Here is a 16,492-nt window from a genome sequence, read left to right on the forward strand (position 1 = left end):
CTGACGTGGACTGATTTTTCTGAACAGCTGTTAAATGTAAGACTGTCTGTAGTATTTCTGTTCCTAGAAATGAAATGGAAAATGACACAGAAGACTTTTAATAAAATGTTTTTATAGTGCAAATATTAAATGCCAGGATGGAGAAAGTGATGTACTGGCTTTTACAAGCATTGGTCATACTAGAAAACAGCACTTCAGTACTTAATTTCAAGAACTTGCTTAAAGCATATTTAAACACTAAGAAATTAATTAGCAAATGCTAATGTTTGCAACAGTATTTTGTATAAAATTTGCCTTGTGCAGTGATCTAAAAGCTACTAATTTTCATTTAATGCACTACATTTAACATGCTGTTCTCTACTGAGAAAAGCAAATTTTATCCATTAAAAAAGTGCCACTGGATAGATTTTCCAGATGTGGAATGCAGACTTGTAGTATGGCTTTCATTTCCATATACTGAAGCATCAGAACTTTAAAATATATTACTTTCAGCTTAATTAAGCTTTCTTCTAAGTGTGTGGTGTTTACACAACAGGCTTTTAACAAAACTTTCAACAGCACAGCTGTAGTAGATTAATAGTAAAGCTAGCTTTGAATTAAATGGATCAAAATGTACATACTGTAGATCTTGCATCAAGCATTATACAAGTTAGCTTTCTATTCATCTGTATGTTACAGGAGAGATGGCTGGAGCCTTGACTCCAAGAAGCAATACAGAACATTTGGCTTTCAACAGAGCACAACGTCATATTTTCATGCTTTCAGGGAAGTTATCATTTAACTGAAGTCCCGATTGGTAAGGATAAGAGGTGCCACTAAAGTCCAGACGTAAAGGAGGAGACAGACCCAGCTTGAGGAGATCTTCACCCAAACAGCTGGCCACTTGCTTGTCAGTGTTTTGGTTTCAGCATCAGGACTGTACAAGTGAATAAAAAGTGATAAGTGAACCCTACCAGAACTGGAAAGTTTCAGAGTGTTAAGACTAAGCACAGGAAAGACAGGATTTTCCTAGAAACCTGCCCCCTTGACTTGGACTGACGCTGCTATCTAACATGATGTGGAAGTTTTCCTTATTTCCCATAGCTGTACCTGGCTTCTCCACTGCATGCAAAACAGAAACAAATGCCTTGCAGGAAAGTGGGGAAGCTTGGACCCTCAAGATGTTGGTGGGCTACAATTCCCATCAGCTCTAGCCAATATAACCAATGGTGAACAATGATGGAAAGTGAACTGAAATATCTGGAGGGGCACATGTTTGAAAGCCTCTGGCCTACAGCTTTATTATTTTGGGGAAATTGGTAGGTGTGATAGCCACCTTCTGGAAGGGAAGCCATGGTTCAGACACATCAGTATGGAAGTTTTTGTGCTCAGTATCAACATTCTTTAAAAAAAATCTGGATGGAGATCTTTTTACTACAAGGCCACTAGCCCACAGGAACTAGAAGGGAGGATTTGTCTCCCTCTAGGCTCCCTGCCCAGGCTTTAATGAGTAACAGCTGCAGCCAGTTCACAGTGCTACCTCATGCACTCTGTTATCAGCCTCAGCCCAATCCAGCAGGCTCCATGCCAGTCCTCTTTTTGGGGAAGGCTGAGGATAGGGAGAGAGACTGTTGACAGGAGGTACTCAATTAGCCACTATCTCAAAGGCCTTCGTTTGGGAAAGACAGTGTAACCACTGGTCATAGGCATACACTATTTGGCTGTAACGCTTGTAAGGGGCTAGTGTGAGAATATTCTACTCTCAGAGATTCCAAACATAATTTCCTTTTAACTCCAACAATCCTACAAAGCTGGGAGGTAAATCTTGATAAATGTACCACTACACACACCTCCCCACTAAGGGTTATCTTTAGCTCTGGACAAATATAAGGCTGATACACATATTCTTCTTTTACAGAGTCTCTTTCATACTACTAAAGCAAAAAAAGGGGGGGTTCTGATTTTCAAATGGTGGCAGCATAGAAGAGCATGCATTATTAGCCACACAGTCACCAAGTGACTTTAGAAAACCTCCCTGCACTAAGACAGGTAGAAAGGATTGGCCCTAACCATTAGGAGGATAATAATGTATGTGGAGTACTTTGAGAGCTTACAAAAAGTAATCTAACAATAATAATCAAAAATTTCCTTTGCATCTCTGGAAGGGCTCCTCTCTGGAACCCTGGAAAGCCACTGGGTGTCATCACAAGAACTATTCAGATATACAGAATCTGGTCTGTCTAAGGCAGCTTCCCCTGTTCCTAATTTTTTAGTTAAGTAAAAATACAGCACTACTTAGCATCCATAAACATTTCCACCACTTGAGCAATAGTGACAATGTAAGAATTGGTGACTCAAATCTCCACTAGAGTATTCTCACCTGTACCAGTTGGTTAGAGTCATCATGATATAAAGGGAGGCAAGAAATAACATGAAGTGGAAGAAAGTATAGCTATACTGGACACCATCCTTCTCATTGTCCAAGACCCGCCTGGGTTCCCCATCCTCTGCATCACCAGCAGCAGCACCAGAAGCATCATCCAGAATGACACTGTCACTTGCAGACAGAGTCAGTTTGTTCACTTGGCTGTAGTTCGAAGAACGGATGCTGCAAAAGAGTGTTTTAAAATGTCAAAATAACTGCAAGTTGCCACTAATCAGAGAGTTCTGTAGTCTTATTATAGATGTTCAATAATTCCTTCAGTCTCCATTTGGACCTGAGAGCACACACAGTAATTCTAGTGCCAATGTTAAGCCAACAATGCCATGCAAGCTGCTTGTTAGTAATACTCCAGGAAGCTATACCTGAGCTTTGAAAATTGGTTACATTTAACATGCTCAGAATGAATATTTCCTTTTTACAATCGCTGCAAATTATAATCAAGCTAGTAATATTGCTTTATCAGCTAAAATCAGTTGTGGCTGGAAAACTAGCCCTTTGCATAACAATGAATCACTAGCCTTGGAAGGGTTCAATATGCATGGAGTTCACTTACAATTTTAAGAATAGGTCAAACATATCAATGCAGTTAGCACTTTTTTGTTTCAGCAATTCTTCAAATGTATATAAGTAACCTTACATTCACTTAAAAAACTTACATTTTCCTTGATTTAAAAACAGAGAAAACATAACATATTCATTATGCTAAATGCAAGAGACTATTTTGCCAAGTCAAAAGGGCTTTGTCATGAATCTGACATCTTACCTGGAGTACAAGAGACAAAGTACAAAGATAATAAGCCCAACAATGCTCTGAGCATCCCACCACTGTGGGGATTTTTGTGGTGTAGGAGTAGGAAGAAGAGGGACATCAGTTGCATTGACTGAGATAGCAGTAGGTGAAGCTATTTGGGTGATGATGTTCAGAAGGCTCGGGTTGCAGCTACGATCTGGAAAATGAGTTTTAAAGTTCAAACACACACAAAAACTGTCCGTTTCAATAACTGTCAGGAAAGCTTGCTGTTGAGATTCTGAAGATAGTACCAGATATTTGTCATTCTGAAGACCCTCAAAAAAGAGGCCAAAGTATTTGTTTAAAATCCCCTTATACTATTAAGACAGGAGTTTGTGATTTCTGAGGAAAGTACAAAAGTGGAGAAGACAATCCAATGGACTGTGCTACCTTTGTACAAACTGTACATCCTCTTTGAAGCCTGTATTGCCCCAATTCCCAATACACTTTAAAGATTCAGTATATTTTTTTCTTTAGACGTTACTTCCCCAACCATTATTATTTGCAGTGATGATCTGCACTTATACACACTTACCTGGCTCATTAGACATGGCTGACCAAGTGAGATACATGGTATAGAGAGTAATGACAGATGACTGGAGAAGGCCAGAACGAGGCTGATGTTCCTGTTTGAGACAAGCAATTTTTAGTAAAATGAATGAATTTAATCTAAACGAGGCAGGTAGCTTGTTGGTCTAACATTAAAAGCCTTGACTGGAATATTTCAATTCTGCTAGCTAAATCTGTGTAAAAGGGACACTACTGAGGCTGAACAGAGACACAAGCACTATTTGGTGGATTGATGGGCGATATTTCAACCTCCCCAGGCAAGAGTCACTCTAGCCATGCTTCCCCTCAACTCACACATATTGACTGGATACATTTTAGCACAACCTCCAAATGGTTCTTTCAAGTTTCCCAAATCTATTTTCCTTTCATCTAGTCATTCACAACCCTCACAATGGTCCAGAAATGCTGCTATATAGCCAGACAGATCCTCCCTTGCAAGCACAAAATAGCATCTTACCAAAGGTGACCATACATCATCTGTTTTACTAAAAGTTATACTAAAGCTCAATTACTCGTAATTCTGGCATCGAAGCAGTGCGTTACATGACCATCATACCCTCCAACAATATTAAGAACTATTATAAATTAAGCAGCTTTACAGAACATAAATCCACCTACTGTTAAGTGTTGGCGGGAAAAATATTTATTATTTAAAATATTTATACCCCATTCAATAGCCAGCGGCTCTCCAAAATGGTTCACAAAGAATTAAATATCTGCAGAACACCCATAGCTAAAACATTTACATAAATACCCAAATAAATAGTAATACCAGTAGACTCTTTAGGCCTGACATATAAACCTTGTCTACACACATTATATGCGTAACAGACAAGCCCAGGGGCAACAGAAAACCAGAATTAAAACTATGTAAGATACAACAGAGACCTAAAACCTAATTCTTTTTACGTTGGGAAAATAAAATGGTTTTTGCCTGGCACCAAAAAGAGTTGGTACCAGGAGCACCTCTTTGAGGAGCTGATTCCATAAATGGGGCACCATAGCTGCAAAGGATCTTTCCCTTGTTCCCACCCTCCTCACATCCTTTAGAGGGGGCTATTGGAGGAGGACTTCTGAAGATGATCTTAGTGCGTGGGCAGACCTATATGTAAGGAGGCATTCCTTCAGATATTCTGGTCCCAAACCATTTAGAGGCTTTATATGTTAGCATCCTGAATCAGGCTCAGACTTACTGGTAACCAATGCAAATGGTACAGCACTGGGGCAGTATGTTCTTGCCTCCCAGTCCCTGTTAGCAGCCTCGCTACTCTATTTTGAACCAACACTGAACCAAGTCTCCGAACCATTTTCAAGGGCAGCCCACACAGAGAGTGTTACAGTAGTTCAAATGAGAGGTTACCAGAGTATGGGTCACTGTTGCTCTGTGGGCTCTGCCTGTCCAGGTAGGGACACAGTTGATATATCAGCCATGCTAAAAGAAGGTGCTCCATGCCACAGTGTCAACTTGGGCCTCCAAAGAGAACTCGATCAAGGAACACCCGAAACTATAAACCTTGCCCTTTAGGGGGAAGGTGACCCCATCCAGGGCAGGTTGCATATTCCTCATCCAGACAAACAATCTGTCTACCAACAACACCTCAATCTTATCTGGACTGAGCTTCAATGTACTGGTCCTCATCCAGTCAATTACCATGCATGGACACTAATTTAAATATATAGTAACTAACTAAAGCACGCTTCCCCAACCTGGCTATGTTTTGGGCTACAACTCACAGCATTCTTATCCACTGGCCAAGGTGGCTGGGGATGATGGGAATCCAAAACTTCTGGAAAGCACCAGGTTGGGAAAGAGTGATCTAAGGAGATCAGTTATCTAGCAATGCATAAGCCCAATTAATTCAGCCAAGCCTGTCCATTTGTCCCACACAACAGCCCTGTGGAAAAAGCATCCTACCTGGACTTTGGGAAGTACTGACATGATAGACACAGCAATGCACACAAGCATATTGAAGCTGATAAAAAATTTGTTCTCAATGCAACCATCAGGCTTTGTGTAGAAGACATAGAAGAGCACAATGGCAACGAATGATAGGATATAGTTGAAACCTGTGCATGACAGTAGAGCTGGAAAAAAACCACAGCGATTCCAATTACAACATGTAATCATGTATGCAATTAAATGACTCAAAGTACAGGGGAGGTTTACTAAGATTTTCAGTACCTACATTAATATTCTGACTATTTGCATGTAGAAAGATATTAGACCTTTTCCCCATGGAAAATGCTATCTCACTTACTTTGCATTAAAAATATATGGCACAAACAAATTACAAAACATATTCTTAGTTTAAATGGCTGCCTCTGCAATTTTTCAATAATCTTTCATATTTAATTTTCAGAATTGTCTTTTTGCTTTAACACACACATAGACATCTTCAATATTATCCCAGTAACAACATGAGATTAAAGAACAGTGACTACTGCTTTGCTCAGCAATGCCTGCCACTTGCAAAACCAGGATTCAAAATCACTCAGATTGTTGCAACTTCCTATGTTGCACTTAAAGCATTTCTTGCCGTAGTTATGGTACTTCAGCAGCATCATCTAGTAATGTTGTGTGGTCCCATTTCTTTTATTATATACAAATTGGTTTTGTCTACACTGCTGATGAGTTAGCTGGCCAATACACTTGACATCTAATCTGTTTCTTGCCTCTTGCTCATTTCTGTTATTCAACAGCTAAGTATCACTTACCAGCATACCAGCATCTGGAGTTCCCTTCTTCCATTCGTTCAACCCAAGATTCATTCCAGGAATGAGCAAAATCTATAAGCAGCACCAGCTGGATGAGTATGAAGCAGAAGGCACCAGCAACACCAATAGCAAATAATGCTAGAGTGGGGAAAGAATAAAAGGTTATCATCAGCCTCTAGCATCCGGCAGTCTGTGGATGAATGTATCAGAATGCAGTTGGAAAGCCATGGAGCAGCACAGACAGTACAGCCCACCCCCGCATGGCCTTGAATACAAGCCACATTACTCTTGCTGTGGTCCCCAGTAAATCCTAGCTAGCATAACCAAGGGCAAGGGGCGCTGGGAGATGAGTCCAACAACATCTGAATAACCACACCACAGTCCCCATCCTTGCCACATTGTGTATCACTCCCACCACCCACCTCACCCTTATCTGAGAGCAAAGTTAGGCTGAGATGGCAACTAGCCCAAGGTCGTCCACTCAGCTTCAGGGCCAGGTGGGGATTTGAATATGGGCCAACCTAGTCTGACACTAATTGCACCACACAGTGTCTCTCAAGATGGATAATTTTCACTTTGTAGCTATAGAATAAACTCACCTGGTGGGAAGGCGGGAGATGAGGGATGGCCATCTCTGGTATATCCAGCCATACTGAGGGCCCAGGTTTCATCCCCATGCCTCTTTCTCCCACAGGCTCATTAAAATGCAATTCAATGGCCTCAGCATCAGGCTGGACCCTACAGATAGTCAGCAATCACCATTGCTGTGGCTACTCTGTGAGGCCATCACTGTGCAACACATGCAGATCCGAATCTACTTTTATGAAATGCTTATTACATGAATATCCACATGCCTTCTTTTTTTTAAAAGCCAATGCATACTATTACAGTTCAAGAAATTATTAACCTCCTTTGTCACCCATGTGTTTACCTGTCGTGAAAGGCCCTTCTGGAATGTAAAATGCTCCAACCATGATGCCAACAATTGCAGCTATCTTGAAAAACCAAAACCTGTTTTAAACGGACAAACAAGAAGACTAAGAGATATTTGCCTACAATAAATCATCTTAAGCCAAAAATTGCTCAGGACTTTTAAGAAGAGTATCAAATAATTATTGTATTTGAATACCTGTATACAAGCATCTTTCCTGGGCTGCAATTCTATTTCCACCTACCTGGAAATAAGCACACAAGCCTGAGGTTGCCTGTGCTCCTAGTAACAAGCCAGGGTACTACATCTGAATATAGTCACCAGTCCTTAGAAACTGTGCATATCATCAAACTGCAATAAGAGAGTTACAATGGATCTCAGCAAAGTCCAAGTCAGTGTTTAATGGGAGAATGGACAAGTAAAGTTCTTAAAAAACTGGAGCTCAAAAATGGGCGGTATGTTGGACAGAAGCCAGTGTGGTATAATGGTTAAGAAGCTCAACTGGGAGTCAGGAGATCTGGGTTCTAGTTCCCATTCATGAAGCCCACTAGTGATTTTGGGCCAGTCATACTCTCTGCCTATCCTACCTCCCAGGAATGTTGTTGTGAGGGTAAAATTGAGAGGAGAACCTATTAAGTTGCTTTGGAATCCTTTCAAGAGGAAGAAAGACAGGATATAAATATAATGTAATAACAAATGCTTCATATTTATAAAAATATAAACCAGTTCAATTCTGGTTGGAGACTGGGAAAAGAATGATCAGGATACAGGTAAGGATTTTGACTGGGTGGACAGTAACTGTACTTTAGAGATTTTCCCAGCCAAAACTGGTACTGAAAGACAAAGGCAAGTCTTCAAGGGATTTCTGGATAGCACGTTTAGTCCTTAACAGAAAAAACTGTCTTTCCCTGTCCCATGAAGTCTCTGTGTTGTCTCATCTGGTTTCAAGAGGAAGCATCCTCAATTACTTCAAGAACTGGAACAAGTAAGGTATATTCACTAATTACAGAAGTTTAAGTAAAGGTTTGGAAGTAAATATATTTCTTCTATCATTAATGTCTGTATCAGCCTTTCCCAAACTGATGAGCTCCAGATATATTGGATTACAACTTCTATCAGTCCCAGGCAACATGGACAACAGCAATACAGGGGAGGAAGCTGGCCTATATAAATGCATCAGTAGAAGTCAAGTTAGTTGCTATATTTATATTTTGCCTCATGGAGGGTGTACCATACAGCCATTAAATCTCACTGAAAAAAGACATCTGTATCTCCCACCTAGACATTCAGTAAAAATGAAAAGATAAATTCAGTTGTTTACATTTCTGCTGTGAGAAAAGAAGAAACCCATTCTTATGTCCAACGTACCCATTATGCACAGCAGCCCTTGGATCTTTACTTGATTTCACTTGTATCATAAGCAGTGCAAAGAGACAGAAAAACACCGCCATGGCAAAACTGATTCGGTAGACTGCTCTGTATCCAACCAAAGCATCACAGTCCACAAAGCCTTCACAAAATCTAGGGATCTGAAAGAAGAGACCAATATAGCCAAAGATCTTAGTCACAAACATGGATGCCACACTATCAGCATATTTTCCAAGTCCATAGTTACAAGCTAAAGAGCCACAGCACACACTTTTCTTTTATACAATTCAATCCAAGACAGAAGCGCACCGGATTAAGCATGTTAAGGATTTATTTAGGACTAGCACCTTCCAAGGTTAACTGCTTCAAAGCCAAGTTCAGACAAAGGGCCAATGTATGGGCTGAAGTAAGCATAAGAGTGAATCACATTTGTTGATTCATCTATCTGTACAAATGCCAGCAGTGTCTTCCATATTGCCTGGCCTGGTTTAAGCCTCTTGGCAGGCAAGATGGACAAAGAACAGGCACACAGTCCCATGATAAATAATAAGCAGGTGCTTATCAGATGGCTTGCTAACATGTTTGCATTCTAGGCATATGTCATGCTACATTTCATAGACTCTGTGTATCAGCCATGCTACAAGCTTGATGAGAAAGCCATGAACTTGTAACCTGTGAGTCAGTAGTTAGCTTTCGCAGCATTATAGATGCAACTCAGATGTAACCTATCATCTTGCTAGTAGTAGTTAAAAAGTACAGAAGCTGGACTCTAGCCCAGCCCCTCTTTGTTCAGACTCTTGGACCAGCAGGTTTCACTGTTTGTCCACTCCACCTAATGAGAGCATCAGTGAGTAATTACTGATTGGGAACATGCTGGCATTGTGAGTTCACGCAATAAAATCTTCTTGTAGGCAAAGCCAACCCTTTCACTTTCCTTGAAATTCCAAAAAAATCTGAGCCAGAGGGTGGAAGCTGGGTGCTTGTTTTTATCACCAAGGGAAGTGTGCAGGTGAAGACAAAATATATTCTGTATGATTCTTTTCTTGATTCTGAGCCCAAACAAGGAAGCCTGAAGGAAGGGTACAGGGAAAAAAGCTGGGGAGGATTCAGCTCATCCTTGATTTTGTGCCTCTCAGTCTCAGAAGCAGACCTCTAGAAACATACATACAACAGACACATGAATAAGAGATAAGAGAACCACATATCTGCTCTGAGAGAGGCAGCGAATCTGCAGGCCCAATAGAGTAGAATTGTCTAACTGTAGGGCACACATTTAACATGGTAAGCTGCATATTTGAAATGGCACCCAGCACAGCACATCAGGAGTGCAACAACTCGTGATGAGTCCAGCGGATCATGAGAAGTGGGCCAATTTCTTTGTGCTTATACGCATGTCACCTACTTTACAGCATTTGCAGCTGCATGAAACCTATAAGCTGTCCATGACTCACCCTAACTACAAAAGATCGGAGGTTTCATGATGCAGTGACATAGTTGTCGAACAGTGGTGCATATTTAAATACAGAAAGGAAACTGTAAATGAAGGCCCCAGGCTACCATTGTTGCAAGGACTCACTAAAAGAACTCAGCCATATCTAATGGGAGTGATTTCTATTGCAGCAAGGCTTCTGAAGACAGGCTACATAAGAATCTGACATATTGGGCAAAATTACTACTATATGTACAGTGGTACCTTGGCTCACGAACTTAATCCATCCGGGACTCTAGTCGTGATCCAAACTGGTCATGAGCCAAGTTAAATTTCCCCATAAGGTTCAATGTAAATAAGGTTAATCTGTTCTATACTATTTTTTTTTAATCACAAAAATTTGAAGCGGGCACGCTGGGCGGGGGGGCAGGTGCAATCGCGGGTGTGCTGGGGGGAGGCAGTTGCGATCACGATCATCACCTGATGCGGAATTTGCGACCCCAGGCAAAATTTTTCAGAAATTTCTGGACACAACCCTATTTGGTCGTGAACTGAGGCGTTTGTAAGCCAAGGTACCACTGTATTTGGTTTACATTTTAAACAACGGCCTCTGATATTAGCCTAGATCAGGAATTGTGGCCCTCCAGATACTGGAATGCAAGGGTGACTTCCATTAAAAGCAGAAGTATATAACGCCTCACTACCTTTTGCAGCTGCCTTTCCATTCCTGGTGCCAGCATTATGCATGAAATAAGAGTACTGAGGAGAAGCAGGAAGGCATAAATAAGCCGCGTCACTGTGGAATTCTTGCTGTTGGGACAACATCGGCACAGCAGACATGATGCACCACTGCAGAGGCAGGGAATCTACAAATCAGAGATAGAAATGAGGGTGCTATTTCTTATATGTCAACTCTTACATACAATCTGCATTTTATACATGAAGACCCATGCAGCCATTCATCAAAACAAGTGTCATCCCAGAGTGCAGCTGCTGTGGAAAAGACATATTCTATGTTAGGCATAATGGGAACTGAAAATAAAACTGGTAAGACTGTGTTTTCCAATAGAGAAATCCGTGGTGCAACAACGCTTAGAACATTGTGTATAGTTCTGGTCACCGCACCCAAAAAGGACATTATGGAAAAGGTATAGAAAAGGGGCAATTAAATGATCAAAGAGTTGGAGCAACTGGAATTGCTTAGCTCAGAAAAAAGGTGAGTTAAAGGGAGATAAGATAGTACTGTTTTAAACTGGGGTTTTAATGGTGCAGAGAAAGCAGAGAAGGGGACATTTTTCTCCTCCCATAATACTAGAATGTAGGTTTATCCCATAATGGTGACTGGTGGGAGATTCAGAACAGTTAAAAGGCAGTAATTCTTCTCACAGTGCATAATTAAGCCATGGAATTTGCTGACACAGGAAGTAGTGGAGGACACCAATATGGGTAGCTTTAAAAAGGGCCTGGACAAATTCATGGAGGAGGAACTTGTCAATGGCTACTAGCCTTGGTGGCAATTTGCTACCTCCGTTTGCAGAGGCAGCTTAACTGCATACACCAGTTGCTGCGGAGCTTGGGCAGGCAGATGTCTTGCACCCATCCTGCTTGAGAGATCCTGTGGGCAGCTGCTTTGCCACCATGTGAACAGAGTGCTGGACTGGATAGGTCATTGGTCTGATCTAGCATGGCTGTCTTTTTGAAAGACTGTACAGAACGTTCCTTACTGGGCAATGGAGTTTCCAGACTATGTCATTTGTCTGTCAATCAATCACTAACCTTAACTTTAAGAAATGTTGAAAAGTTACAAGAACTGCATTAACTGAGCTTGCACATGTGTGTACACACTCACTCACACACAATATGTGAGAGGAGGAGATTAGAAACAGCAAATTCCAGTTTTAAACTCAACACAGTTCTGCTAAATGTCTGAGTTTAGGGAATTATGATTTGTTTACATTCTAACCAGTAAACAAACCAGAATAATAAACTAAAGTTTGGGTCCAGCAGGTTTTAACCAAAAAAAAAAAAATCACCATGTTTGAAAAGTAAGTGTTATTTGCTCATGCCTGTAGTTTACACATGTAATGGAAAATCCATGGTTTCCCCATTTCTTTTGAACTGATCTATAATCTGCAAGGAGACACAGGCCTGTATAAAAGCAGTCTTGCAGCATCTTAAAGTCTAACAAGTTCATTACAATATAAGCTTTCATTAATTAAGTACATAGCGATATATAGTAAGAACAAGCATATCAGAAAAACAATACAGATTTATCTACAGTTAAGTATCAAAAACTCTAGTAGCCTGGAAAAACAGCAGCCAATGTCTACCAACCTTACTGGATGTGGGACAATAGAAGTAGCAACAGTTTATTTATATCTGAACTGAAGTGTACTACCCTACAGCATAAAAACAGCAATTTGGCTGAAAAGCTATGGCAGAAATACCCCTTATCAGTGTTTTCTGAAGCTAATTAAAATAGCCAAGGTCAGATGAGTCAACCATGCAGATGTCAAGTAGGCAACCACCTTAAATTAAAAATCTTGCAACTTCCAGCCTTCCCGATCTATGCTTGGGGCATGCTGGGAGTTGTAGAACTATTATGTCTGAACACACATAAATTCCATGTACAGATAAACTTATTTCTTGAGACTTAATTCTGTAAGAGTTTTCTTATAGAATATTAGTGCATAATAGAAGCCAGATTGGGAATCCCTGCAGTAGACCCTATAAGGAATGCAGTAATAAGCTAACAGCTTATTTCAAGCAAATATACATGTTCTCAACTCATGCATCAAGCTTTTGCACACAATGTACATACATGTACACACAAAATGACTGCTGTATATGCACTCCATGTATCAACGCTGGGATACCAAAGGAGTGCAATTCATTGTATATACAAACTACATAGCGACTTACACTAAACTACCACAAAATAGTGCCAATCAACTTGAGAGAAAATTATGACCATTTTAAAACAGTGATGTGGGTTTTCCAGGAAAAAATAGAACTGGAAGATTTTTCTGGAAAAACGTTCAATACTCTATATAATCTTATCTTATTTAACATATTTGTTTGGCTCATTTTTACTCCCCAATACATATGGTCCCTCTGTGAGCATGTAACATTTCATTTTTAGTGAACAGAACTAAAAATGTGGTCCATCTCAATTTTATGCACGCTATAGATATACCAGGAATTTTCTCATAAGCTACAAAATATTTGAACTGAAATATTTGCTTAGGGAGAAATTACATTATCCACTCATTAAATGTTATATTCAAACATATTCAAAGCTTTATATACAGTTGTTCTTTCAGAATATTTGGAATACTCTAAAAAATAGAATATACTTTATGATTTATTTCTGTTTTAACAAAAATGACTACACCTAAAAGAACATGCTGTTTTAGGTATATGTTCTAAAGGAGATATATGATTTATATTATATCAGCAGTTTAATTTTCTTTTCTTGGGATAGCTGTAGCTGATAGCTTTCACCTCAGTCATTCTGGGCTGCTTATTGGTTCCAGTTCTAGTTAAGCAAAATCTGATCCAGAACTAGTTGACCATTCTATTTCATTAAAGGGTGTGCGTGAGTCTCTGGGCACAGGTCATGAAAACTGGGCAGCAGGCTGCTGTCTCTCATATTCTGCTTGTAGGATTTTGTGGGCAACTGGCTGGATGAACCCCTTAGTCTGTTCCAGCACATCTCTTGGTTTCACAATCTTGGTTTCACTTTCACTTTTCCTTCAGTTTGTTGTTGAACAATGTTAGCAATTGAGGGCAAGCACACCATGCATAAGCCTGGTCCAGAGCCAGCCGGATGCCAACTACAGTGTGCACAAGAAGGGGTCATTATACCTTATTTTAGGGTTACAGCAGCAGAAAATTGTCTGTGGAATGCTTTCCACCCACATCATTGTTTTTAAAATATTCTAGGAGGATGCAAATTCAAGAATGGATGTGAATGTCAACAGTGAATCACTCTTAAGAGTATGTTCATGCAACATACAGGAACCTGCTTTGTAATCTGACAAAGGTCAAAACCCAGAACACATTGTAATAAGTGCAGCCTTTTAGTACAGCCAAAAAGTAACAGATAAGTTTAATTGTTGAGATATCTGTAGGACAGCAGAAACCTCAGTGAAGAAACAAGATCACCAAGTACCATTCACCAGGTACACCTTACCTCAGTCCTGAGAAAATGAGGCTTATGCACCCATCAAATGCATAATTGGTACTGCTGAGTTCCCCCTCTCCCTCTCCTCACTAGCAGCTTTTGGCAGCTTCTAGAATTCAGAGCGGCTTCTACACAATCCACAGCATGCAACCTTCTCAAACCAGAAGCAAAATCTGCTGTATTAGGAAGCCATGCAACTAGAGAGGTGTGTACACTTTTCAAATTTATTTTCTTACTTATTGATACTCGGCATCCATATTCCAAATTTGCATCCAATAAACTCTGTATCTTCTTTCATGTAAGGACTCTTTTCTTTATTATCCTCAAATCTAAACTGAGGTGTCTTGGCTGGACCAGGCCCTTAGTGTAATACATAGATGCAGCAATTTTAATTGCGTATAAAATATTTACAACCAGCAATTCAATAGTCTTTCTTCATACAAGGCAATCCTCAGATGTATTTTGGGAGCATTTTTCTTCAGCTCAGAAATAACCACAAGCTATTAGCAAACATTCACAGACATACATTAATAGGCCTCCAACACCATGTTATTAAGTGTTAACATGAACCTCTACTCCCACTCTGAAGAGCAGAAATATGAAAGCACCCTTTGTTCATTTAACTATGCCAGTTCTCATATTTAAAGACAAACTGCCTATTTACCACCTCTTGATCTGAATTAAACTTGCTTGTCTTAAATGCCTCACAGCCACTTAAGATGAATAGGTGTACTGTATTTCAGAACATTCTCCTGTTCTATACTGCTTGTAGGCACCCCAAGTTGGAAAAAAGTCTTAACAAGGATAGAGTAACCCAATGGAATTACACCAAGTGGGAGACAAAAAGGCTTTTACCTAACATTTGCAATACTTGCATACATGAAACACAGAAGGCCATGACTCAGCAACCACTTCCTGGCTGAGGGACCAACTTCATTCCTCAAGATAAAATGACAGACCCTGGAAAGAAGAGCACCACAGCCTCCACTTCTTTGCTACAAACTAAATACTGGCAAAAATCAAATGCCACAGATGTTCTGTTTACTGTTCCAAACATAATCGCATACAGAAAAAGGTGATTGGGAATAGATAAGTGAGGGCAGAAAGATGCAGTTTGAATAACATTTTGATAAGGTGGTAATAGATAATAAAGGTGAGAATCAGAATTCTTAATCAACCTTTGCCAACCTGATACTGTCCAGATATGTAGGACCAGGCTGGTGGACTGGGAGTTGTAGTTCTACACATGTGGAGGAAGACTGACCTAAATGCTGTTTGTTGTGATATTAATCTGCCATTATTTAACATAATTCATACCTATACTGTATGTCATACAACTGAAAGCTTTTTTTTTTTTTTTTTACTACATATCATATGTGTCTACTTGGAAATAACAATCACTAAATTCATTGGGCTTAATTCACAGGTTAGTGGGGACAGGATTACAGCCTTAGTTCAATCATTTATTGATTAGGCAGATGTTCATAAGCCTAAAAACAGGACGTAATGACAGCAACCCTTCCATTTAGTTTATCTCCGGAATCTCGTATTCAGAGATAGACTGTCCCTGGACCTGGAGGTTTCACTGGCCTAGCTACCATGACTGCCAATAGGACCACCCTCCATGGGAAACAGTCATGATCTGGCTGCGGGTCGGCTGCTTCGGAGATGCCCAGCAACGGCTCCGGAACATCCCTTCGGGTTCCTCCACCGTAAAAATGTCGGGCCCACTGAATGCGACCATCGGCGTACCTCTGAACCCGTAAGCCTCAGCCTCGATCGGGCCTACTCAACCTCGGTACTCACCCAGCTGGCCAGAGAACAGACACCCAACACGGCCCCCATGGCGAGCTCACAACTTCACCCTCCGCTTTCCCCCAGGCCACTTCCGTCTCCCTCCGGTCGACTCCCTCCAACCTCGACCACCCGCCGCCGCGGCGATTCCAGCCTGCGTTATTGTTATCACCGCCCTTCAGGGTCGCGCTGATTGGCCGCGTGCTGCGGCCTACCAAGACTGGTCATGGGGGGGGGAAAGGCGGGACCTAACGACCCGAACCAATAGAAGGGAGCTCAGTTGAGCC

General features: G+C 40.7%; 1 protein-coding gene across 1 annotated transcript; it reads right to left on the reverse strand.

The window, feature by feature from the left end:
• Positions 1-92: 92 nt before the first annotated feature.
• Positions 93-16,393, reverse strand: SERINC3 (serine incorporator 3). Its single transcript, XM_044440228.1, has 10 exons — positions 16,218-16,393; positions 10,930-11,091; positions 8,797-8,957; positions 7,429-7,508; positions 6,498-6,635; positions 5,698-5,867; positions 3,748-3,838; positions 3,186-3,369; positions 2,360-2,587; positions 93-916 (listed from the first exon to the last, which is right to left on the reverse strand). Exons 1-10 carry the CDS (start codon positions 16,254-16,256, stop codon positions 778-780), a joined length of 1,392 nt encoding a protein of 463 aa, XP_044296163.1. The 5' UTR covers positions 16,257-16,393; the 3' UTR covers positions 93-777.
• Positions 16,394-16,492: the final 99 nt, after the last annotated feature.

The sequence above is a fragment of the Varanus komodoensis genome, unplaced genomic scaffold (genome assembly GCF_004798865.1).
Source record: "Varanus komodoensis strain SLA01 unplaced genomic scaffold, ASM479886v1 scaffold37, whole genome shotgun sequence".
Classification (NCBI taxonomy): Eukaryota; Metazoa; Chordata; class Lepidosauria; order Squamata; family Varanidae; genus Varanus; species Varanus komodoensis.

Bases quoted from the DNA above. Each gene is read 5' to 3' on its own strand.
- SERINC3 (XM_044440228.1), bottom strand. From the start codon at position 16,256: ATGGGGGCCGTGTTGGGTGTCTGTTCTCTGGCCAGCTGG. The intron at 2,588-3,185 runs GTAAGATGTCAG...ACTCTTTTGCAG, and splicing joins CTTTGTCTCTTGTACTCCAG to CATCCGTTCTTCGAACTACA. The intron at 917-2,359 runs GTGAGAATACTC...TCACTTGTACAG, and splicing joins ACTCTAACCAACTGGTACAG to TCCTGATGCTGAAACCAAAA.